The sequence below is a fragment of the Gavialis gangeticus genome, unplaced genomic scaffold (genome assembly GCF_001723915.1).
Source record: "Gavialis gangeticus isolate Ggan-Ray unplaced genomic scaffold, GavGan_comp1, whole genome shotgun sequence".
Lineage (NCBI taxonomy): Eukaryota > Metazoa > Chordata > Crocodylia > Gavialidae > Gavialis > Gavialis gangeticus.
The window spans coordinates 9557927-9584572 of NW_017729006.1; the positions used below are offsets into that span (position 1 = coordinate 9557927).

The window sequence follows — 26646 nt, forward strand, 5'->3', positions numbered from 1 at the left end:
ACCAGTGGTCAGCGACCACCTGCAGATGCTACTGGTAGCAGCAGTGGCAGCCAGCAGTGATCAAGGACTGTGTGGGTATTGGTGGCGGAGGCAGGAGGATGGTGAGCAGTGACTGTCCACAGGTGCTGCTGGCAGCAGCGGCAGCGCTTTTCACAGGGGTGCACTGCCAATCTTAGGGGGTGCACGTGCACCCACATGCACCCCCTATGCATCGCCAATGAACTTCACCCTTCATGGGTTGCACCTCCCCCCATCCCCTAGTGGATTCCCAATCCCCTCCAGCCTGCTGAACCCCCAACCCCCTTGCTAGCCCCTCCAACCCCCCCATTTCCTGAATCCTGGCTCACCTGATATTGGGCAACCATTTTGAACTGAGTTAACCTCCCCTTAATGTCCCCTGGGCTGGGGACAGAAGTTACACACAAACCAATTTAATTAATCAGAAAATGATTTAAAGCTCTAACAGAACACAAGCTCAGTGCACATAAACCAGTTTGAAAATGGCTGAAACTGGTTTAATATAAACCTGGTTGAATGTAGTATCAGACTTAAGTGATTTGGGTCAAACTGGTTTATGAAACTTCTGTCCCAGACCCCTTCCTGGTTTAAGTTAAATCACAGTCCTTCAGCATCCCAGCATGTTTTCTAGTCCTGGGCTAGGGTTTCTGCTCCAGCAGAGAAGAGTTGGGGGAGAGCGGAGGAGGAAGGCAGGGACTAGCCTCCCAAGGCAAACCCTGGCTGGGGTCTGGGCCCAGGGACGGGGGTTAAACTCATCTGCCCCTGAGTCCAGAGCTTCCCTGCTGCTAAACTTAGTGCTGGCTGTCACTGTGGACTACAAATCCCAGAGGCACTTGGAAGCAGGAAGAGGAAGTAATGTGCAACTCTAGAGAGTCTTGCTGTTGTGGTTCTGGACTGCAAATCCCAGAGACCTCAGAGGCAGCAAGAAAAAGAAGGAAACACACAGCCTGTCCTGACTATATCCCAGAGAGCCATGCTCTAGCACCTCTCAGCTTCTGGCCTGTGCCACTGCAGGCATGTAGCTGCATTTCCTGAATCAAAAGTGAATGTGTGTACAGTTTTTTCTCAGTGTAATTGCTGCAGTTTAGACTAACTTGCAAAGACTGAATTGATTCAGCCTCGGGATTGTTGATTGTCTTAACCCTCATATATGTACACAGCCTTAGTCTCTAAAGCATTAAATGTCCTCTCTTTCTTCCCCTCCATCCCCTGATCCTTGCTTTCCTTTCTCTCCTCCCCCTCTTGATGAAATAAAAATGCCAATGACTGTATTTAGCTAAATAGGTGTACTCTGGCTTTAAAATTAGTTGGTCATGTCAGCATGACTGTGTAAATATACTCATTCAATCCATGAATCCCTGCATTCAGATAAGCAACAGTCCTTCCACAATCATACGTTTGACCAGTCATCCAGATATTCAGTGAACAACAAAGAGATGTAATTGCCAACCTACATCCTAAGTAAAACTTAACAAATAGTTTCATTAATCTATTTTTCCATTATTCATTTAGCTTACTTGGAAAGCAACTGTACTCAAGCTTCACCATAAAAGAGGGCAGTTGCACTGGATAATGACACACAGAGCCTCTTGCTGCTCGTGCATTGGCATTGTTCTCAATGTTTTCTCTCAGGCATTTGCAGCAATGCAGACCCACCCAAGGCCTACAGCTGTATGTAATCACAGAAAATCCTCCGTAACATGGAGTGTCTGAATCACTTAGTGGGTTAGGAAGGAAGCCTGAATGGGAGGAGGGAACAGAAGGAAAGAGGATTGTGTTTTGTTCTGTTTTTATCTAAAACCATTGTTTTCTCTTCGGAAAAATAACCAGGCAGTGCTCAGCTACAGATTTTGGTCAAATCAGATGAGGCACATAACTTACGGTCCCGCTTGGCATATTTGTTGTAATTTGCATCACTTGAAAGCTTAATAAATGTGGGAATATGGCCAAGCATTTATCAGGCTGTCATGAAAGAGACTTTAATAATTACAGACAGAAACAAACTGTAACCAACACTGGCAATACAATATTTTGGGAAAGTTTGGTGGGGTGAAACTAGGGCTGCGAATAAAAATAGCGGTTAATGTGTGGCATCTGGTGGAACATATTGAAGCTAGAGAGGGGGGAATTAGCCTATAAAACCTGCAGCAAATAGGAGCAGACATTGTGTCATGCAACCAAGGCATTCATAACAGGATCTAGGCAAAGCAGGATGAGTAAAAAGTATATTAATTTTCAAATAAATGTGTAAGAAATCTCTGTTGTGAACATCGGGGTCACAGGCAGATGCACGTACATACAGAGTGAGATGAAGCATGCAAAATGGAGGAGAGAAATGGGAGGTGATATCAGGGATAAGATATTCTAAACAGATGGATGCTAGGTCAGCATATTCAGGATTGATGTGCTCCTGCCAGGAATGAACAAAGGAACAGACAAACTATTCTGTCTAAGAATTCAAGAGTTTCTTAATGCTCCTGAGCATGAAATAGAATATTTGACAATCAGTTGGAAAATGGAAACTTGCTTATAGCAGATAATTTATCAGTTGTATAATGAAATCCTGGACAGAAAAGCATTGAGAGTGGTGAATAAACCAGGTCAAGAGGACAAGTATCCTCTCACTTTGACAAGCTTAGTAAGGTTTTGGAGTCTGAGCTGTGGTGTTTTAGAGTACGGTTTGGCCACATACATCCTCTGGGGCATATTTGTCCCGCAAAGAGGTCTGATTCAGCCTACAGAGGTCCAATCTGGCATGGGCCTTCAATGGCATGGAGTTGCACTGTGTCACCTAGTCCCTTTGCTGCACAGCCTGCTGCATCTTCAGAGGGGATAGGATCAGTGAGGGTAAGCACAGGCAGCTGGCCGTTCCACAGGATGGCAACTTGCTGCCCGGGGCCTGGGCCAGGTTCTCAGCAGTGGCCTGCACCAGAGAAAAATTGCCACCCCCTGCTTTAGAAAGTGGCTGGACAACATTTTTCCCATTCCTAGCCCTTTACCATCAGTTAGACTACAAGCACTCCCTTTACTCAGGCGTGAGGAGACCTTGATAATGCACTGCTGTCCCTGTACCAAAAGAGATGTTTTGGGTGAGTTACAAGTTATTGATCTCAACAGTAGGCAGACAAGGTTCTTTGGGTAAATCCAATATATTTTATTAGACCAACTCAAATAGTTGGAAAAATTCTTCTTAGCAAGATTTCGGGCACAAACACCCTTCATCAGGCTGAGGAAGCATCTGCAGATGGTCTGTGCTGTTCCTGGACGGAGTGGTAAAGCAGCCAGAGGCGAGTACGTATGCAAGAAAGGCAGTCAGTTAAAATGTAAATGAGGTGGGTAGTAGGTGAGAGACAGGTGTGGAGGGGGATGGGGGAAGCGATAAGTAATGAATGTAGCTGTAGTCAAAGTATGGAGGGTGGAGTGAGAGAGGGAATGAGAATAGCTGGTAAAAAAAAAAAAAAAAAAAGCACCACTTTGTACTAGCTATTCTCATTCCCTCTCCCCCTACCTCCCTGTCTCTCATCCTTTGACTACAGCTACATTCATTCCTCCTTCCCCGCAACCTGTCTCTCACCTATCCACCTCAATTTACATCTGCAGATGTTTCCTCAACCTGACAAAGGGTGTTTGTGCCCGAAAGCTTGCCAAGAAGAATTTTTCCAACTATTTGAGCTGGTCTAATAAAAGATATCGGATTTACCCAAAGAACCTTATCTGTCTACGTCCTTAGACCAACACGGCTACAACCTACACCCCTGATCTCAACAGCATTCGCTTTAGTAGGAAAGAAAAATTCTTTCAACTGCAGACATCACTGAATGGAATTTGGTGGCTTGTCATAGAAATCGTAAGAGAGAAGCAGGGTTCGAAGCAACCTTCACAGATCATCTAGTCCAACCCTCTGCCTGAGGCAGGATCATCCCTATCCAAACCATCCCATACACATCCATAATCTAAACATAATAACACTGCCGTCAACCCTGACACAACCCAAGACATGACACAAGACATAACCTGCTACGTGGCAGCTGGTATCCTGCTTATACGCTCAAGAGATCCCAGATAGAGAGCCACACCTCCCACTACAGAGAGAGGCGGAAACCCCCACACTCCATACCAGTCTGACTATGAAGTAAAATTCCCTCCTGACCCCAAATATGGTGATCAGTCTGACCCTGGGCAGAGGGGCAGGACCCTCTAGACAGGAACTTCTGGCTTTAACTCCGAGCAGGAGCATTAGCACACCCCAGTCTAAATCCCCATCTTTATACTTGATGGCATTGGTAGATCATCATTAGCATTTAGTCTATTTGTGATACTGTCTCCTATGCCATTTCTTGTAAGTAAGCTAAGGGAATGTGGTCTAGATGGACCTATTATAGGGTAGGTGCATAACTGGTTTAATTATCATCATGTTCAAAGAGTAGCCACCAATAGCTACGTGTCTAACAGAGAATGGTGACTGACTATTCTCTGTGTCCACAGGGGACAGAATCAAAAGTACCAATCTTAAACTTCAACAGGGGAGACTTTAAGTTGAATATTAGAAGGGCTTACTAATTTTAAGGGTATTTAAGCATTACCTAGGGAGGTTGTGGAAAGCTTTTAAGAGCATGCTTGGCTGGGATGGTTTAGATAGGGATGATCCTGGCTTGAGGAGGAGATTGGACTAAATGACTTCTGGAGGTCCCTTCCAGGTGTATTTTTCCTGTGGTTCTGTGTATACACTTTGCCAGTATAGACCTGGACAGACAACTATTTTCCTGTCCCTTTTCTTATTTATTTTTCCTGCTTTATTTTCCTTTTTAATACATCACAATGATAAAACACTAAAATGTCAAAGATCTCCAAGCCAAAAATCATGGAAGTATTGTTAGAAGGGTCACCTTCAGGTTTTCAGTATCTTCTTTTCAAAATTTCTTTTCAAATTCCATCTTTTTCTTTTCATTTATTTTCCCATAGCACAATAATCTTAAACTTTGAAACACAGTTGTTGTTTCAATCTAGGATGCCAAATTTTTCATTTTGATAACGTTGCAACAAAATGTTTTGACAACCTTTTAAAAATATTTTTTTCCAAAAAAAATATTGAGTTAAGAAATATGTCCAAACCCATCAACTGCTGTGAAGAGTTTCTGTTTTGAATCAATATTTCCTGGTCGAAAAAAGGAAAAGATTCATGACCAGCTCGTGACCAAAAGAGCAGAACAAATAGAAGCCACTTCAGTAGTTCTGCACAAACTGAGTGGTCATCTATGTAGACTGTATCTGTAAGGAGTCAAGTCAGCCATGTTAATCTGAACATTTTCAATGATATTGCACTGACTTGAAATAATTTACAGAGGCCTGTTGATCTGCTTGAAGGGGAAGAAGAGAGCAAGAGCAAGGAGAGTCTCTTGAATGTTATCCCCCGAGGCTTTGGCCACTGGCAGTTTGGGGAGGCCAGGGTCAAGACCCTAAACTGTAATGAAAAATTCTACTCTTGAATGGGAGCATGACTTTGAACCTGGTCTTCCCCCTCCCAGGCCAGTCCCTGACTATCAAAGGGATACACAGACACTTGTTGCCAAGTCAAAAAAAGCTCAGGTTTCAATCCAAAAGCCAGACCTTTTGCTGCAGTTCCATTTGCATGAAAAATATTTAAAAGGTTTCAGTTTCGTTCCAATGTGGAATGAAACCAAGCTTGAAAACCACAAACCTGAATTGTTGTCCTGCAGTCAGGTCTAAGGGCTGCCTTGTGCAGAGGGAACAGGGCAAAACACCTGGAGCAGGACCAAGACCCTGATCTCAATGTTACAAATATTTCTTTGTGCAGGATACACTTTCAAGATCTTTTTGTAGCTGAGCAAGTTGTATTTTTTCAAGAGCAGCCAATGAGTTTAAGCTGACTTGTGACAGTATGGAACATTCCCTTGCCACCTTGAATAGGTTGACAACCTCACTGGGAGTCATACAAGCAGTCATACAAGTCAGACAAAGCAGCTTTGTAAATAAAGGCTGTCCCTTATACCCATCCTGTCCCCACTACTTGTGTATCTGTTCTCTGCTGTGTAGCAGAGATCCTAGTTTTATCAATACTGTTATTTTATTGCTAAGTATTTAGGTGCCATTTATGTGTGCAAAAACACATAATCTACCTCAAAGATTTAGTATTTAAGCAAATGAAGCGTGCTGTAGTTTCATTACAGTTAATACAGGATGCTGAAATCTTTCTATTTTTCCTAGCACTTGAATACTATTTTGCCTAACTTTTAAGGTAGTGTCAAGGGCTATGGAGATGACTTGTGCTTAGCGTACTATGCATACAGGAAGCTTTCTTTTAGCCACCATTGACTATTGTTGTATTATTTTACTAGTACTTTTTTAAGCCTGAGAAATACTGCTGTTACTGAGTAATGGGTCTACACATATTACTACTCTCCTATTCACTAAGTAGTGGAGGAAATTATTTCAAAGCATGTTGGCAAGAAAAATGAATGGCTGTTCTATCTAGTTGTTTCCTGGCACTTTTTGATAAACAATGATGGACAGAGGAGAAGAGGCACTTTCATTTGAGCAATTGTGGGGTTTGATTCACAGACATATATTTGAGCATGTGGACATACACATCTGTCAGGTAAGTTCCTCAACCCCCAACACAGACACATACACCCAACACATGTAATCTATCTGATTTTGATTTTTGGTTCAACCCTGGCTTAGATCTGCTGGTTCAGTTCAGAATTCCCAAGGTGCTGGAACACCCTATATGCCACCCAGCCTACCTCTCCCACCTCCTCACTCCCTGGCATAGAGGATGTGCCAGCATGAGGCCAGGAATAAGAGGGCATATAGGGAGTCAGTAGCCAAAATGCTCAGCTCTTTACCTATTTTTTTTTCTATATTCAGAGTTACACCTGCAACATCAATCACTTTCCACCCAAACCAAAAAAAATTTACATACCCCAAGTACAGCTAACTAAAGGGAGAAGATCCAGAACCTTCATGAAGTCCACTAGAGACTTTTCTATTTCAATTCCAACTAATAAAGAGTGCTTTCAGATTTTATAATGATGGACAGAAGTAAGAGACGCTTAGGTAGATGGAAAGCCTTGACACTCAGAGTCAAATACACTTGGGAATAAACTGAGTCACAGTCATCTCATGTGCAACTCTGTGGCCATGTCTACACGTTCATTAATGTGCAGTAGTTGCTGTGCATTTAGTTTAGTACTTGCTTAATGAAATAACTAAATGCACAGTAACTACAGGTACTGCACAGTAGTACCAGCACACAATTTTTTTGTGATGCTTACTGTGCAATACCCTAATAACACTGTGCAGTAGTGTGCCTGTCAAAAACTGCACTAAGATGCTACTGCACAGTGTTATTAGGGTACTGCACAATAAGCATCTCGTGTAGACACATCTAGTGTGTATATGACTACTCTGAAAGTCCTCGCCCCTTGCCATGTCATTGCAAGTCTGGCTAGCTAGGCAGCCAGTAAATCTAATTTTCTCCCTCAGTCAGGAAGACACCAGTATTTTAGAAGTTGGGCCCCATGTCTATAGCTGAGCATAATGCCTTTTCCTGTTCAAAGGAAGACAGGAAAGGCTAAATGTATCCTAAAATGTCCTCAGCATTCTTATCTCTGGCTAGGCAGAAACCACCCCATGTGACATAGGTGACTAATGGCACAGCTGAAATAGCAGAGTTCAAATACTAAATACATGCTGGGGGGTGGGGAGAAGCCACAAACCTAAATAAGTTCATCAGCCATGAACCTAAATACGTATATGTATCTAGCAGTTACAAATAGCAGGCACAGTGATGGAAGCAAAATCTGTTTGCAACCAAATCCAAAGAACTAACCATTTCAGTGACTAATTCAGTCAAGTCTACTAGATGATACCCCCTAAGTTTTTTTCTGGTAGGTTTCCTGAAAACATGGAATGCACAAAATACGCTGCATGGGACTGCTGTTTACTGACAGCAGGATGTTAGTTTCTAAATATACTTTTCAATAAGTTTTCCCTTCAGTCTGTTGAGAAGCAGAAGAATGAAATGTGAGAGAACTGATCAGCAATGAACTTCTAAATATAGGCACAGAGTGATATGCCAAGGGAAATAATTTTAGAGTAATTGTTTTTACTGTCCCTTTTTCTTGAACCTAGCAGGAGCCATTTACAAATGCAAAAGGAAATTTTTGTCTTCTTATTAATGCACGTGTGTCATTAATAGTGTACTTGTGATAGCTGAGAATGTCAGTATTGAATGGAAATGAGCTCCCTCCTTAATGACCGTGTCAGACAAGCCATGATTGAGTTACTTGGTTTATACCTGATTAGCGAACTCTTTGAACAGAGCTAGGTTGAGTATTAAGATGCCCTTCCAAACAGGGGAGAATCAATATATTCTCAGCTTAAAAGATACCTCTCATTTGTGTTACCTCCTGCCTTTTAAAAAACAGTCAGCTTTGCTGTTAAATAGAAATCCATAATATAGGAGTGATTTTTTGGAGGGGGAGGGATGAGGGGTGGTGGAAGTCAGATTCTTGGGTTACAATATGGAACTCATTCTGACCATAAAAGGCTTTTTCTTTTTTTTTTTTGCACATTGTTATATGATGTTTTAAGCAGCTCTCCTGTCTTGTAGTGCAGGGAAACTGAAGAAAATTAACTAGAAGTTTTGTGTAATACAGTGGCAACTGTATCTCAGACATTATACTGGTTTTCTCCTTCCTCTTGACTTATTTAGCCTATTATACAAAACCTGAGACAATGGCATTGCTGTAAACAGCCCCTGAGTGTAGCACTGCCAATGTAAGACACTCACTCAGCTGTAGTTACCAGTTTAGGTGTCTTACAGCTTGTCTACTCTCTCTCCATGTTTGAGCCCAGGACCACCACTAAGGGATGTGCCCTACCCACTTGCACTCATTCCAGGAATGCCAAATCCCAGAAATAATGTAATGTAGCCAGCTGAAAGTGGCCTTGGGAGAGTGAGGTACAGAGATTGTCTCAAGCCTGTTGATGCATGCTCAACTGTGGTCTACAGTGTCTCCTTTCTAATATTTGGCATATCCTGAGCAAAAGCAGTTGGATGAGCAAGACTTCTTGGTGGTGGTTTCAGGCTCAGGATAGAGATGGTACAGACAATCTTAGTCCACTCAGCCAACTCTCAGGGCTTCTTGTAATCATTGCTTGAGATAACATAAAGCATTTGAGTGTACTTGAAAAAAAAAGTTGTTTAAGAAAATGCATTTCTGTGTACCACAGCAGACTAGGTATAGAAATCCAATAAAATGCAGTATGAAGAAACTTCCTTTCCTCCCTTGGTATCTTGTCAAAAGAACCCAGTACACTGACACTAAAGAAGTATAAGAGTGCCTGACAAGAGGTCTGCAATTTAGTAACCATACAGGCTTCGGTTGTGGCCAGTTATCCACCTTCATTAAAAAATGCCTCAGGACTGACCCAGAGGAAGGACCACTAAGCAAGGAAGGTGGCTCAGACTTCTGTCTCTGCTGAGATTGCCACGAATATACCAGATAAGTGATATGGTGTACACCGCTTGAGATATTTACTCTACCACCCACCCACTTAGTGTCCCTAGGACATTATACATACATTAGATTTTAGATGGTAATAACAGTCAAACCTAGCCTCCATGAAAAAATGCATAAAAATGAACATTGTTACTTAAACGTTAACATTTTCGGATGTGCAAGCTATAAGAATTGTTCCTGCAGCACATATGTAGAAGCACATGTGGTGGTGAATGGTGTTCGTGTGTGTGTGTGTGTGTGTGTGTGTGTGTGTAGGCATAATGTTTTGCATGTACAAGCAATAGCTTGTGATGAAAATAGTTTCATGTATCCTTCGAACATTAGATCTGAGATGGAATCAAAGAGGCAGCAGGTGCTGTATCACCAAACTACTGATCATGCCAGTAGTGAAAAGTATTTCTTGTCATTAAATTAATTAATGTCATCAATAAATAATTTAAGAAAGACTTTCTAATATGCCAGAACAGTGAGAAATTCTGGCTTTCTTAAAGTCAGTAGACATTTTAGCACTTATTCAGTGGAGCCAAGACTTCATCCAAAATGCACAAGAAATCTGATCTCGTAAGAGAAGAGCCCTATTAGCTACATTAACAGGTTAGGATCTTTTACTGCATTAGAAGGCTTCTTCTAAATGAAGCCTGGTGTACAGAGCAAGGTTGTTATTAATGTTGCTTGTTGTTTGTTTAAACGGTTTGGGAAGCTGTACATGCACATGTATATTTTTGTAAACAGAACAGTAGGTCTAGTCTAAACTATAATGAATTTCGATTTTCACTGGAGATGGTTGAAATACTTTTTCAAGTTGTGAATTTTCAACTAGAATTTGAATTTAAAAAAATTCAAAACCCCATCCTTTCCCCCCGTTTTCAACCAGTTCTTATTTTAACATACTTAAATTGCATTTTCCTAGAGCTAGGTGCCCTAGCTCTTACCTCTCTTAGTATATAAACCTGAACAATGATTTTCTTTGTACTTTCAGATACCCAACCAAGTCCTGAAATCCTAGATGAGATTACTAAAGTCACAGTTATAAGTCTTGTCCCATTACTTGTGATCACCATTGCTGTGGTCGGTATCTTTTATTGCTACCGGAGCCACCGAAGAAGGAAGCTCAACAAAGCATGGGAGAAGAATGTTAAGCCCAGGAAACACAAGGACTGCAGTGATGTTTGTGCCATTATGTTAGATGATGACCGCTCAGACATCAGCTCAACTTGTGCCAACAACATTAACCACAACACTGAGCTACTGCCTATCGAGCTAGACACTCTTGTAGGAAAAGGCAGGTTTGCTGAAGTGTATAAGGCCAAACTGAAGCAAAACACATCTGAGCAGTATGAAACAGTGGCTGTCAAGATCTTCCCTTACGAAGAATATGCTTCTTGGAAGACTGAAAAGGATATATTTTCAGATGTAAACCTAAAGCATGAGAACATTCTTCAGTTCCTGACAGCAGAGGAGCGTAAGACAGAGATAGGAAAACAGTATTGGTTGATTACTGCCTTCCATGCCAGAGGAAACTTGCAGGAGTACCTTACACGCCACATCATCAGCTGGGAGGACCTGTGGAAGCTTGGTGGGTCTTTGGCGCGAGGGATTGCCCACCTCCACAGCGACCATACACCCTGTGGTCGACCCAAAACACCCATTGTGCACAGAGACCTGAAGAGCTCCAATATCCTAGTGAAAAATGACCTAACCTGCTGTCTGTGTGACTTTGGGTTATCCCTGAGGCTTGATCCTTCGCTGTCTGTGGATGACTTGGCTAACAGTGGACAGGTGAGTTAAAATGTTAAAGCAGCTTGTTTTGGAGTAGGAGTTCATTTCTGGGACTGAAGGGAAAAAAAAACCCTGCTATGATATCCATTTAAAATTATTAGCAATAAATGTGACAGTTTTTCTAAATAAAGAGGCTGTAACCTAAGTATTAAGAAACAAGTATAAATAATACCATGACAGGTTTGTTATGATCAGTATTTTATGTATATAAATGCAACCAGCATACATACGCTTACACTGAAGTGCATACAGCCCGGATTACATGGCTACTGTTTGTGCTAAGGTGGTATTTTATATTCTTGAAATATTATGCCACAATTCCTGATTATGATCTCTAAAAAGTTTCTTATCCATTTCATTAGTTACTTCTGAGTTAAACCAGCATAAACAAGAATCAGAATCTGAGCTAGGAAGGGAGAATGGCTACATCATTATTTTTTAAAGATCACTGAGAAACCTTTTAGGAATATAGTACTTTCTCCACAAGCAGACAAATGTGAAAAATGCGTAAGTACTGTATGTAAGTCCCTCATTTTTCTTATAACTAGATATAGCAAGTACTTACCTACTTCAAAGGAATGCTGGGAGTACTTTAAAGATGCACTTTAAAGGTGAAATTATAAAAGTGCTTCTGTAAATATTAGCAATGATCATGAACATGCCTTCACCGTAAATGACCTCTCTGGCTGTGTCTGCACAAGATGCTGACTGCACAGTTGTTACTGCGTAGTCATTTAGTAGGGCTATGCGAAGCTTCAGTCACTAATTCAATTCTACAGATTCCACCGAATCGGGCCAAATCTCCAAATCCGAATCAAATCAGGAGACACTTTAATCTCTCTGAATTGAATCAGAACCCTCCAAATTGATTTGATGATTTGAAGGATTTAATGATTCAGACATAGACACAGCTTTAAATGTTTTTTCTACATACCTCAAGGTACTAGGCAGCTCATGAACACTGAGATGCTGGGGCGGATACAGTGTCCCACAGGAGCATGGTGGGGTAGTCCCCAGCATGCTCGGTGGCAGACCCAGAAGTGGGCCAAAAGCTTCCCCACCCCCGACTCGGCAACTGGTACTTCCTGGGTCTGGGGGGGGCACCTGGGGTCCCCCTGGCCAATTGCTGAACCATGGGGTGCAGGAGGTGTTCCCCGCATGCTCAGCAGCAGATCCAGAAGTTCTGGGTTCACCACCGTGCTCCTGTGGAACACTTCATCTGCCCCACCATCGCAGCATTCACAAACCATGCCTGGTACCTCAAGGTATTTAGAAAAAACATTTAAAGTTGTGAGTATGGCCTAATCACTGATTCTTCTAATCAGCATCGAATCTTCAGATCCAGATTCAGCCCAGTCGAATCGGGACAATGATCCGAATCAACAAATTGAATCACTGTCTCCCAATTTAGGCCAAATCTGAATCAAATATGGCCCATTTTGCACACCCCTATCATTTAGTACTGGCATACCCAAGTACTGAAAAACAGCGCAGTAACCAGTGTTACTGCGGGGTAGCATCTCCGTATGGCTTCGTGCCCAACAGCGTTATTGTAATGAACTACTGCGCAGTAAGCGTTTCATGTAGACACAGCCTGTGTTAAGTAGATTAGGTCCTAAAGTAGATCTGACTGATATTTAGACCCTTTCATAGCTCACACACCACAGTTTGCATGCTTAGGGAAAGGATAAGTGTAGGTGTTCATGCTGTAATTTACTTTACATGGGACCATTTTCTTTCTTGGCTAGAGAGTGTTTATGGCCACCCTTTCAATCAGTGTGGCTCCAGTAAAATGAAGGGGGCTCTACTGCCTTACATCAGTTATAAATTGGCCTTTAAAATCTCTCTGGTAATTTACAAGACTATCAATTCCACTGACGTAAATGGAAGTCTGCTGCTTTCCTCCATAAGGTTTGGGGATATTGTTCAGAGTTGGAAGGAGCCATCTCAAATGAAACACCTTTTAAAAAGACCACTTCCACCAGAGTCACAAAATGCCAGGGTCACTACTGAATACAGTACAGTTAGAGACGTTCTTAAACTCAGATCCGCTTATAGCTTTTGGTTCCTTTAGAGCTGCCTGTCTCCCCTGTGTCACATGCCATTGGTGCCATGACATGCTATATAGTAGCTTTAACCAGCCTGGTTAAACTTTCACCTGCTCCTTGACTTATACCCTTATACACAACACTAAAATTGGTGTAATTAGGTCTAAAAGTGTATCTGCAAGGGCATCAGCGAGTGAGAAATCTCCACTGCTTTACACACCACCTGTAAATTTAATTGACAGACTCCAGGCTTTCCAATTGGAAAGCCTGGTTTGTAATGATATGTAATAGAGCAGGCCAAACATTTTCATTTGAAGTACATTTTAGTTTCTTTCAACTGTCTTTTGTGGAAAATAATTCCTGTCTTCTGCTTTAGCTCTGGAATGTAACCTATGAGGCCAAATATTCTTGTATGTGTGGTACACCTAATACAAACTTGATTCTTCTCCTAGCCAGCCACCAGGTGCATAACATGCATTTGCCAGCATCAAATATGCAATACAAGTAAGCCTGATTATAGAGGTTGGTTTCTAACCTTTCTCCATTACAGTTTTTTATAATCTGTTTTTCTGTCCACTCATAATCTGTAGATAATGTAAACAGGCAAAAGTTACTTTATTGAGAAAGCTTGAGTCTGGGCCTTTGTCCTATTGTTTCAGTGTTTTGTGTTCTCCGTAAGTAAGACCTGGAAGGAAAGCAGCATTTGCAAAATAAAATGCATTAGAAAGGCAACCCTAAGGGGGTTTTGGTGCTTATCAAGCATTGTCCTCATTTCTGCTTTCTCCAACAACATGTGTTTTATATTCTTTAACAAACATTACAGGCATGTAGAGCCATACAAAGAGAGAGAAAAGGTATTTAGTTATTTTTATTATTTTAGCTCTATTACCGTAACAGCCAAGTGCACTGGGATCCAAATCCTCAAATATTTTTAGGCGTCCGACTCCCAAATCAGTGGAATTTAGGCATTTTTAAATGCCTTTTGAGGAGCCTACCTGGCTTCACACACAAACAAAAAATGCAGTCCCAGACTCAGACCATGTAACCTAAATGTAGATTAAAGAAGTGACAATTGGGATACAAGGGGGACAGAAGAAAGCCAAAAAATCTTTCCCTCTGAGAAGAGTTATCGTTAATATTTCTGCCTCCAGTGCAGAAGGGTCATAATTCTGGGTGGGCCTAAACTGAAAAAAAAAACACTTAGAAAATGAGTAGTGTCAACTTTTTTATGTGGGCTTTTCCAAACCAAGTGGAAGGTTCTATTTTTCACTCAAATGACTGAGTCTGCATTAACCATTTGCATTTTTGCTTTCTTATGGGGTGGTGGGAGGGTGCTATTTTATCTGGACCTGGTGAAAGATCAGTTAAGCAGTCCAGGATGCATTTGCAGTTTCATTCCAGACTTACACTAAAAGCTTACCCCAACCAGCACAACTGCAAATGGGTATGTGATCATTCAGGCTAGAGATGAAAAGCAGTGAGACATGGTATTGGCCATACCATGCTATCACCCTGTTATGTGCTATTAACTACTGAAGTGGATATGCCCTAACTAAGCCAGCCCAGGGGTTCAAGGGGAACTTAAACTTTTTTTTGCATTTATTTTAGAGTTTGCATTTTAAATAGTTCCATCATCAACAAAAGGAAGGGCTTAGTAGCATTATAACACAAAGTGAGTCATGTTAATTTGAAATGCACAAAAACATGCTGAACATGCAATGAATGTGGCATGTGGTATCAGGTAAGCAGCAAGGTTTATCTCTATAAACAACCAAAGAGTGAGGAGGAGATGGTGATGAAATCCCATACTGAAAAGCTACTAAATATTGTTTTTATCTTCTTGGATCACTGAGTCACGAGAAAGGTGGTGATTAACCTGGGGCCGGATTCTCTAAGCGACAAAGAATTTGGTTTATTGACCTGTGTTTCATACTAAAGATCAAATAACGTAGTTATGTTTGGAAACAGAAGTAAAACTGCATTAGAATTAGAAATGTGAACTGTAGTTTCAGCACTTGAGTTGTTCCTTGTATGTTGTGCTACAGGTTGGCACAGCAAGATACATGGCTCCTGAAGTCCTGGAATCCAGAATGAACCTAGAGAACGTGGAATCCTTCAAGCAAACTGATGTGTACTCTATGGCTTTGGTCCTGTGGGAGATGACATCTCGTTGCAATGGTGTTGGAGGTATGTACAGTGGGCCTTTATTTTTAAAGGAATGTTTTTCAGAGATGCTCAAGCAATGCTGTGTTGTTTTAATGTTTTAAATGCTGTGGGACTAGTTCTGCAGTACCTGAGTTTTCTAAGCTGCCTTCATAGTTTTTCTTTCAAGATGATCAGAGGCACTGTACAGTCTGAAGTACTAGGATGGAGAAGCGTTACCTCTTTAGAATTTTACATTAGAAATCTAATAAGAACCATTTAAATGAGCAAACTGTTTAGCAGCAATATCCTTGTATAAATCCTACAGACTCAACCTCATTTCATACAAAGGGCGCCAACTGCATCATGCCAACTTCTGTAATGTAGCAACACATCCACAACATATTAAAAGTACACGCACACCCTGTGAGATACTGAATATTGAAAATGCAGGACAAAGTTAAATTCATTGAATGTCAAAATAAAGAACATCAGGAAGATCTACTGTGTAATGTTCATTTGCAGCTCATTCAATAAAGTTAACTCTCTCCATTTCTCTTATACCCTTAAATCTTCAGTCTGGAGCAGTATAACAGAAACCAGGAAATTGTCCCCAGCATACTGAGTTGCTCACTGGGATTTGATTTAGTCTATTTGATATAAACCGCTGATTTAGGTTATATGTGAATCTTCCTGGTCTCGTAGAACAGGGCGTTCTGGAATGTTTGCGTTCACTTTAACATCACACACTTCGGCACATTTATGTGTGTACAGATAGGGCTGAGTAACAGAGATATTGCAGATAACCTTGACAGCCCTTGTAATAGATGTGCAGCAAGCAATTTTTCCCCTTCTTTGAAGATTTTAAGGACTCCTTTTCTATCGGAATTAGAACAGTAGCATTTCAAGGGACTGCACTGAGTGGGATCAGAGATCAACAGTGTGGACACCCCAGTGTGAAGAGGTGAGAGATGCACTGCTGGGTGGGTCCTCTTCCTAACCTTACTGGGGCACTGTACAGGCATAGAAACCTCCATAGGTAGCTGCACAGATATACTAAGATGCAAGTTCCCCCTACCCTGGTCTCCCTGCTATCAGCCTAGCTTTCAGTCTTCCTCTATGGGCTGTGCTCTGAGCAATGAACAGTACAAGTAATCCTGTCAAATAAGTATTCATTATTCTATCCAGCTCTAGATATAACTACATACAATCTCTTTTTTTTAAATCAGCATTTTGTGGTTCTCGGCTTTAACCTCAACCTAGCATCTTACAAGACAAGCTCCTCCTGGCTTAGCTGTGATGGCTCTGCACACTTCCAAATATGGGTCACCTTTTAATTTGCCCTTTGCAAACACTGGTGGCAAAATTTGAAAGCTGAATTACGAGCCCTTTGCCCCGTCTCTCGAGCTCTCTGTGCTTCTTGCGTTTAGCAGCGCACTTATATTAATATATATGTGAGCTGTTTCCTCTGGAGTCTTTCATCTTTGCTGATGCCTGAGGTCCCTTCCTGTTGATATTTGCTGAGTGCAGCGGAATGGTGCTTGTGGTGAGAGCAGACCTCACGGCAGCTCTGCTCACAAGGCAGCTGCCTAAAAGAGGATATAAACAGAGTTTCATGAGGAAGGAAAATAACCAGCTTGTTCAGCTAAAAGACAGTGACCTGCTATAACCTTTAGAATTAAAACATAAGCCACTATGGGAAAAGGAAAGGCCTCTCTGCCCCAATGTGCCTGGCCTTTCTTCATTGATCTTAACCCGCTTCCTGATTTTACTTTTTTTTTCTTACCTCTCAATCACTTTGTCTCCAGAAACAAATTTCCTGAACTTCTTTACTGCAGTCATCTCCTGAGGTGCCTGCGTTTCATAGAGAAAGCATGTTGATAAGGCATAAATATTTGGGGGTGGTGTCAGCATTCAGCCGAAGAACTGAAGCCAGAATTTGGCTCCCACACCTCACTGTTGGTGCCCAGCTTCCTCATAATCACAAGACTTTTCTCAGCTCTCTCCAAAAGACCCTATCCTGGGTTGTGAGATCTGACACTTGCACCAGACAGGGGACATTGCCATACAGTATTCATGATCAAAAACCGCTCATCCCTGTCTCACTTTCTCTTTTTCTTTCCCTGACCAGACCTTTTTTCCTGCTGTCACAAGCCAAGCCACCCTCCTACTACAGTGGCTCCCTTGGTGTGTAAGAAATTGTCTTGTTTCCATTATATTGTCATCTATAGGGAAAAATTCCTTCTCATTTGAACTAGAGTAGATGAAACAAGTGATTCTGGGATTTCCAAAGGCACCAAAAGGATTTAGGCACCAAACATTATTCTGTCTGTCCCATCAGCAGACATGTGGTAAGTGCCCAGTCCTCAGAGAAAGTCTCTGGAAGTTTTGAAATGGGAGTAGGCAGCTTAATATCCAAACAATTACTTTTCTGAAGTGAGGAAGGTAGCTAATTTCTGCTTACAAGGGTCAAGGTACAATGACTATTGCTTTAACAAAGGGAGCTCTGAGAATGTGTTTGTAAATGTGCAGATGTTTGTATAGGGCGGGTGGTGGTGGGCGGCAGGTCTTTTCACCAGCAGAGCATTGTCTGGCACAGCCTCTAGAGCATGCCAATCCTATTTAGTCAGGATACATTTCAAAGAAAAAAAAAGAAACAGCAGTGTAATCTGTACCATGAAGCTGCTGCAGCATCTTCCCATAAACAGCAGTCTTGTGCAGGTGGGAAGGAGGTTGCAGCTAGAGGAAAAGGGCACAGTGTGCATTGGTATGTTGTGGCACTATATACGGAGCAGTATGAATGGGGCTAGGGGGTGGGGAAGCAGAAGGAAAAAATGGAAGTTGGGCTTTTTCTTTCCACAGGAGTGTAATTTAGAAGGCATATTTAGAAACCCAGCAATACTGCTTTGGGGAGAGCTTTAACTGCTCTGCTCCACCATTAACTTGGTATTTCATTCAGCACAACAGCTGTGCACCAGATGCTGCATGTTGAAAGAAATATAATTTTCATCCCAACAACTCACTTTCAGAGCGACACTGGTACGGTGAGCAAGGCAAGCAAAATTTCTCAGCCAGCCCACTAGAAAAGGAATTGAAAGCATCTCTGTGTTCAGGATAAAATCTGCTATCAGTGTGGTGTTTTGGCGGGAAGGGGGAACAGTTCTCAAATACAATGGTGAGGAGTGGGAAGAAGAGGCACACTGCCAGCAAATGCCTGATACTGCTTCAGGTATTGAGGCAATTTTGCCTCACTTGAAGAAAAGCCTTGGTTTTCCATGGCAGCCTAAGGGATGTGTTCAAAGAACAAGAATGCTGATTTATCATATGCTGTTTGGGAACAAAAGTTTCAGGCCAGCAATATAGATTTTGGCCCCTAATACTAGTGTGTCCATGCCACTTGAGCACACAAAGGGTACGGTGCCTGCCCATGGAGTGGGGAGGAACAAACCTGGCATTTGGAGCCAAGCCTGCCCACTAAGCCTGGAGGTGCTGAGACACCTCAGCCTCCTCATCCCAGACCTCTGCAGCAATGGAGTACAGTAAGGTTGCTCTGATGCCTCACCTCAGGGACTGCAGCATAGCACCCAGGGAACACACAGTTTTGCACATAATGCCTCTAGGTAGGCTTTAATTTGATTGTCCTCCATCTCTATGGAAGGGGGCTCAGGTCTTCCTGGCTGATTTAGTTAGATGTGGAGAAGCCAGAGGGATCTGCTCCAATGGGAACCTTCAGCAGTGCTGACAGCCCCCTCCCAGGATCAGTACAGGTAGGAGATGAATTGACAAGTGCCCCCTTCAACCTCAGATGACACCCACCCACAGGAGAAGACTCCTCTTCGCCCAGCCCAGGGGACATCCCTTTTATGTGCCAACTTCTTGGGGCCACCGATGTTGCGGTTCTGGAGGGGTTGGAGTAGAGAGCAGGATGGGGCAGAGCACCAAGTGGAGCTGAAAGTAAGCCGTTTGGTATTTGCTTAAAACCCAATCATGGAATCACTTAGAAACCTCGCCCTCATCACCTGATGGCCCAGTCAGCCAACTGCAGAGCTCCTTTAAGCTGGTATAAGGGCAGAGACTCGCGCACGTGTGTGTGTGTGAGAGAGAGAGAGAGATGCCATGCACACATATCTATAATCTTATGAAAGGGATGACAACCATTATGCCGAAAGAAGGAACTAGGGCTCGGGAAAACCAAGTTCTATTTCCAGCTTGATCACTGAGTCACTGTGTGAACTGGGGCAAGTTCAAGTAATTTAGCCGGGCTTGGGCCTCAGTTTCCCCAGATCTAAAACAGGGACAGTGCTGTAGCTAGCTTTTCAAGAGCATCTATGCGATATAGAGAAACAAGATTTGCAGTGCCATTTGTGCTGCTAGATCTCCCACAGGCTGTTGAAAAATCTCATTTCCAAAATGCCTTTGACATGGATTGATCAGTGGGTGAAGGGATGAGTATTTTGTGAAGTCAGTTGCTTGTACACTGTTGTCAGGCTTGGGTTCTTAAAGTTAGGTACCTGTGTCCATATGTAGGCATTGAAGTGTCCACATTTTCAAGGGGACTGAGGAGCCAATGCCTGAAGTGCCCAAAATACCCAATTTTGAACATTTTTGATAAACCAGCTATATTCAAAATCTATACACTACACCCATACCTGGCTCTGTTCTCTCACTAAGCCTGATGAACTAAAGACATGGGGAAGCAGAGAGAGGCCAATGGATTTTTTTAGATTTGGCTCAGTAAGAAAGAGGCCTTGACTCTGTCTGTGCCATCATCTTCCTTGCGCTGGATATGCAGATACTACTGCTGTTGACACAGGGGGGACAGGCTGGGCAGAGAGATAGGCACAGTAGCAAAGAGGGAATATCTGTAAGAAGGTGCACACAGTACATAAAGGGTTAAATCCTATTTCCTTTTTAGGTACTTATCTGGCATGTAGCCATCTGGATAAAAAGTAAGCTGCTGGCACTTGCAAACACATTGAGACTGTAAATTCCTGACATGGAAAAATAACCATGTCTTGCTCTGCATGCATGCTTGCTGCAGCTCTCCCAACTTGTAGCCCAGTAGCGCTGTTAGAGTACTTGCAGGAGATCCAGGCTCTAGGCCACCTCACCAAAGCAGGTTTTGAGCCTGCGCCTCTTTCTTGTCAATATGAAGTTCTCTAGCCATCATACCACAGGCTAATTACTGGCCAGTCTCTTCCAGGCCTCCTCTTGAAGCCGGCCCGCTGCACCTTGGTTTAACGTTCTTTGGATAAAACACTAAAAAAGTTTCTGCATCAGTGAAAGCAGCCCCCAGATATAACCTGGAGCCCCCAAGGTAACTTCCAAAACACTGAGCCATGTAGCCGCTACTTCACTGGCTTCTTTCTGGCTCCCCATAGTTTCCTTTCTTGGCTGCCTCATGAGCCAGCTTCAACAAGAAAGCTCCAGATGATGTTTAGCCTGTGCCCTGGTTGTTAGTGGGAAGCACAGGTTCAAACCTGCAACAGTCTCTATGCTCCTGAAGATTGAAGCATCTTTTCCATTGGTTTTTCTGTATTATGGCAGAGGGCTGTTTCTTAACAAGGCTCGTACCACAATCAAGTGACAAATAAGAGTTACTTATTATTAAAGTTATAAGGATCTAATAATAGATCCGGATTCTAAGAATGCCAATCCCACTAGAGCGCATGACTGAAGAGCCTGTTTTCCAAGGGGTTGCCTGATTCTCATATTCTTTTAAATCAGGTTTGCTCCCCAGTGGCTAAGTTCATAACAGCTTTGAACCTGAAAATCAACAGCTGCTTTGTCACTGCGTTTCCACTGTATTGCAGTGTGGGTCACGCTGGGGGTTGATGGCAGATTTCTGTGCAATATGAAGGACTAGTTTATGTGAAACTTGCCCAGGCCAAGTAGTCTCTGATCTCCATTAGTCCTATTAAAACCAGGGGTTGCTACCTGTGAAGTAAGGAACCAGTCATCAGCAGGAGGAAGACTGGTAGAGTCACCAGATGCCTGAGATGGAAATACAGAACCTGTCTTGTTGTAGGACAGGGAGACCTACCTTTTCTGCACCGGGCACAGTTCTGTTTCCATTATGTCTCTTACCCCTATCCTTCCGAAGTAAATAATGCCAATCTTTTACGCTCTTTATAGGAGGGTTTTTCCAGCCTTTGGTGATTCTTATCACCCTTCTCAGTTCTCCCCCACCTTTTCATTCTATAATATACCTCAGGAGGAGGGAACTGAGGTTAATGCCATTGATTTATACAATGGCACTACATTTTTCTTTCCCCTCCATCTCATGTTTTATGCATCTCCTGTGTACTTAAATGCTTTCATCAGACTATCCTGTAAATTTCATTTTGGTTTAGCTCATAGATGTTACATTTTTAAAGTGCCATCAATTAATTTCTAGAAAGAAATAAGTGGCAGGAGAACAGGCCAGTCTCATGAATCTTTATCCAATACCGGTAAGTCATTAGGGTTGTGAGTAAACTCTCCATTTGTTCCCAGAGAAACCACAGCATTTTCTACACTGTATCAGTGTCTATTGCAGAAATTTCTTGAGGTTTTTCCAGTGGTCCCATATGGCGTCTTCTCTTCTTTCTCCCCCCTTCCATTCTCAAACATGCAACAACACACAAACAAAAGCTAAATTAGAAGGAGTTCTTTCATGAAGCCATGTCCACTACATCAACCAGGGCAGCATCTAATTCAGAAATGCTATTTTCTAACAGGAAGACGCATCTCAAGAAACAGACATAATCGGCCTGGATGTCAAAGAATACCGACAGTACAGCAGTTATAGCTGCACGATTGTGGAGTGATACAGTTGGTGCTCCAACATTAACCTTGCTTCATTCAGGTCGATTCATGTCCCTCCCCATTTAAAGTGGCATAAAAATACTCTGAATGTTAACCAGTGATAATACAGTAGCTTCACCACTGCCTTTGACCTGAATACTACCTTTGCAATTCTCAGGCGACTAAGTCCCTTTACAGACCAGGCACATTAATAGCCAAGACGCAGGTAGGTTTCAGTGTGAATCCCATCTGAAGCATAATTGTAAATCCAGGGAAGGTGATGTCAAAACCCAAGTGACCCTACCTTGCTTGGCCTAAGAGCTTGTTAAAGTCCCTTCAAGTTTTGCCTGAGTAAAGCAAAATGCGCCTTTTCCTCCATCTCCCAATTGCTGTGGGTGACTGTGGTGCTATAACTACCTACTGTTAATAGGACCAAGGGTTTGAGTGAAAAGTTTATGTCAGCTAGGGCATGGGCATAGGAGTGGGAGGGGGAGGGAACAAGTGACCTGAAACAGCTTTGAAAAGGCAACTGGCCATACTTTGTTTGCATGTGGTAAAGTGGAAGAGGACGGGACTGGGAAGCAGCAGCTCTTAATGCTCTAGAGAACAACAAGCTCCACTTGCTCTTGGCATCAGTGTACGAGGCAAACCCATCTGAAGCTCCTTGTGTGCGCTTTTTCCCTTGGCAGAAGTGAAAGAGTACGAACCCCCATTTGGATCGAAAGTGCGAGAACACCCATGTGTTGAGAGCATGAAAGACAACGTCCTGAGAGATAGAGGGCGGCCAGAGATCCCCAGCTCCTGGCTCAACCATCAGGTAAGAACACCCAGTGCAAAGTGGAGCATTGAGCCGTGGCCCTGAGTATAAGGTTAGGCAGTTCAGACATTGTCCCTCACTTCACAGGCTGGAGTACAGAGGTCTACACAGATTATACAACCTTTAAGCTGGCAGTTAATACATCCAGCACCTCACCATTCTGTACTGGGCCTCCTCTTCTTTCCTTGGTCACCCCATTAGTGCAGAATAAGGACGGTGAATTGCACCTAAAGCTTCAGAAGATAAAATAGCCCCAAATGATAGAAGTTAACCAGGAAGCCAAGGCAAATCCAAGCCAATAACCACTCAGCCAAAAATATCAGAAGAATATACTATGCCCTGTTCCTATTCAAATGCCAAGAAAACAAAAATGAGAAAATTGCAGTTTAGAAATGTTCACCTAGGACAAGAAGCAATAGCATCCCAGCTGATATTGTAGTTTAAGGCAACAGGAGAGGAGCACGCTCTGATAACAGCATCTCTGATCATTCATGGCTTTCCAAGGGAAGCATTAACAATCCTCCTCTGGAATGGGTCTCTCTGTTGGACCTTAGTCATAAAGAACATGAGTTCATTACACACATAGCTAGTCAGAGCTTTTGAATTCAATCAAAACCTCGCTAAGTAAAATGGCCTGAAAAGACACCAGAAAAGTTAATTTCTCAAACACCTGCTCTGGGAGTATCAGAAGAGCAGCTGAGCCCACTCTGATCCCATTACTGGTACTGGTTAAATAATTTGACAGATTTTCACAGAAAATACCTACTCACAGGTTACCAAATCCAAAGTAGTTCAGCCTGATTGGTGTCCCCAGAGGGCAGAAAGCATTTTGACTTTCTCAGGAAAGCAGGAGCAGGGACACACCCCAAATCCTTGCCTACTGAAATGTTGGAAAATCAGTGGTTTATAACCAACTTAAGTAGGATCAAGTGAGCAAAAAGCCAAGGAAGCAATGCTGTACAGAAACTATGGTACTACTTCTCCCCGAGCCAATGACTGCTAGGAAGCCAACGATCTTGAATGCTGAAGAAACAATTTTCTGACACATTAGGCACAAGAGAAGATGACTAGCTCTTTAAGTATGCAGTCTAGGGACCAGGGTTGGAAAGCCAGGCCTCTTTCCTCCCAAGTGAGAGCCCTAACCATTAGGCTACAAAGCCAGGTGCCCTGTTGCATTATCTACTTTCTAAATACAATGAATCTTGAATTCTTATCTGCCCCATAGCCTAGCTTCAACAGGAGGACTGGAGATCCCCCCTCCACTCACCCAGACAAGCCTGGAGTCGGGTGCTTAGGTCATGTTCTCAGGCGGTGGAAGAGGTTGCATCTTCCACACTGCACTGAGCAAATTTTCTAATCATTCTTCAATTATAGAAAGGATGCGTACCACCCTGGGCCACATTTTAAAAATAAAGTGACCGTGAAATGCATTCTGTAGGTTAGCCTGATTTGTTTCCATGTATTGATGTCTGTGAGTGCTTACCAGACCAAGTACCTCAAGGAGACTTAAGTAGAGGAATTGGAGAAGCCCAGTTGGGCTTCGGTTTGAGTCTGATGCCTCACTGGGCAGTTCTGGGCCCTGGAGCAGTTATGGGAATTGGCAGAGGCCTGATTCTGGGCACCCAGGGCAATTTAAGCAAGACAACTATGAAGTTTAGGGGTTTGGTGGGGGGTTCAATTGTGTTTGCGTAGGCACCTAAAAGTCCCACTTAGGACACTTGTATCCTTCACTCAATCTTTTGAGTGTAAGCAACCCTAATATATAGGAGCAGAACCAGTTCTTACTTATTCTCATTGCCCTATGGAATGTGATGTCAAGACACTTTCTTCTGCCTTATAGATTCATTATGGAGAATTATAGAGCTCTTACCTGACAGCTCCCCAGAGCTCTGAGACAGGAGAAGCACATGCTCCCTCCCTACTTGTAGGGGTTCTGTACAATGGTTGTAAATGAATAATTTAGGAATTCTGATGTCTGACAGTACTGCATTTTCTATCCTATTAATAAAAATACATTTAGTTCCTTCCCAATAAATCCTTCCAGTATTTAATATAGTAACCCCTAAAATGCAGCAGCAGGCTGTTGACTTCAGTGGAGCTATGACAATCTTCAGCAGCAGCAGAACTGCTTTGAAATTGGTAGAAGTTGTTTTTAGTGTTATAGCTCTTCCATATTCATTTTCTTCCACTGCCGTTGTGTTTTTGTAATGAACTCATTATTCATTGTGATAACATTCTGGAATGGATTTACATTTTGCAATTTTCCCCCCCTTAATGAGATTTGTTGCACTATTGATTTCTAGTTATTGTTTAATATTTAATTTAATTTACTGCTTGTAATTTCAATGCCAGAAAAAAATGAATGTTATTTGTATACAGACAATAACAGGCTGCTATTAGCATTGATATCAGTCAACATCACCAATTAGGTAAATTATGTAATTAATGCAGTATTGTGGAATGCTACTTTTTTAAATAAAAGAAGTTTAATATAAATTCTACTTAATGGGTTGTTAGTGTCATAAAGCAAAGGACACAATTTCTTGGCAAATATCTCATGTTTATAATGCATATCACTAAAATGCAACTGTGTTGCTTTCCTGTAAACACTGTTGAAACTAAAGCTAAATACACCTGTGAGCAACATTTTCAACCTCATAGACTTTGTTTCTACATGGAGCTAGTCTGAAAGAATGCATAAAGGACTGATCAAGGATTTCATAGATTGGTCAGAGTTTTGCTTGGGAAACTGAAGTGAAAGCCAGTGGCACCAAGGCATTGGCTGATTTGCCATCTTGATACTATCATGCACCAAAAATTGTCATTGTTTTTATAATCCACAGCAGTGGCTCAAGGCACTTTATCTTCTGCAGCAGTGTGCTGTCATACTGGCCCAAGAACTATAGTAACAATGCTGTAAATATGGATGTATTTTTAACATAGGAGTTCTCATGAGACATCACAGTGACAATAGTACCCATGAGATGACTGCAGGTCCAGTTCTATAAACCCTGCTAGCATGAGTAAATGTGCTTACTTAAGAGATTGCATGTTTGCATTGACCAAGTGCTATGACTGTAACTGTCAGGGAATTCATTGCTGTATTTTTGTGCCTACTGCAGGGTATCCAGATGGTGTGCGAGACTCTCATTGAATGTTGGGATCATGATCCTGAGGCCCGCCTCACTGCACAGTGTGTTGCTGAGCGCTTCAGTGAGCTCAGGCACCTTGACAAACTCACAAGGAGAAGCTGTTCAGAGGAGAAGATCCCAGAAGACTGCTCTGTGACCTCCACCAAGTAGCAAGTTGCTCAGGGTTGTGGATGGGAGAGAATTGCTCCTGAACTCACATATCTTGGCAAAGGAAGAGGTCTTGAACAGTTCCCTGACTTGCTTCCTGTAGTATTGAGGATCTCACCACTCCCTTTACACTAAAGCTTCACAGAGGGACAAGAGTTTGTGGGAAGTAAAAGCCAGGGAGTTGGTGTCATACCACAGCATTAGCTGCC

The 26646-nt window shown here is 42.4% G+C and overlaps 1 protein-coding gene across 1 annotated transcript in view; it reads left to right on the plus strand.

The window, feature by feature from the left end:
- The window catches only part of TGFBR2 (transforming growth factor beta receptor 2), a 40958-nt gene extending 14337 nt beyond the window's left edge, over positions 1-26621 (plus strand). The window contains exons 3-6 of the mRNA XM_019508788.1: positions 10546-11345; positions 15439-15580; positions 23011-23138; positions 26261-26621. Coding sequence (XP_019364333.1) covers positions 10546-11345; positions 15439-15580; positions 23011-23138; positions 26261-26440 — 1250 coding nt within the window. The 3' untranslated portion in view covers positions 26441-26621. The remainder of the gene's footprint in view (positions 1-10545; positions 11346-15438; positions 15581-23010; positions 23139-26260) is intronic.
- The last annotated feature ends 25 nt before the right edge of the window (positions 26622-26646 follow it).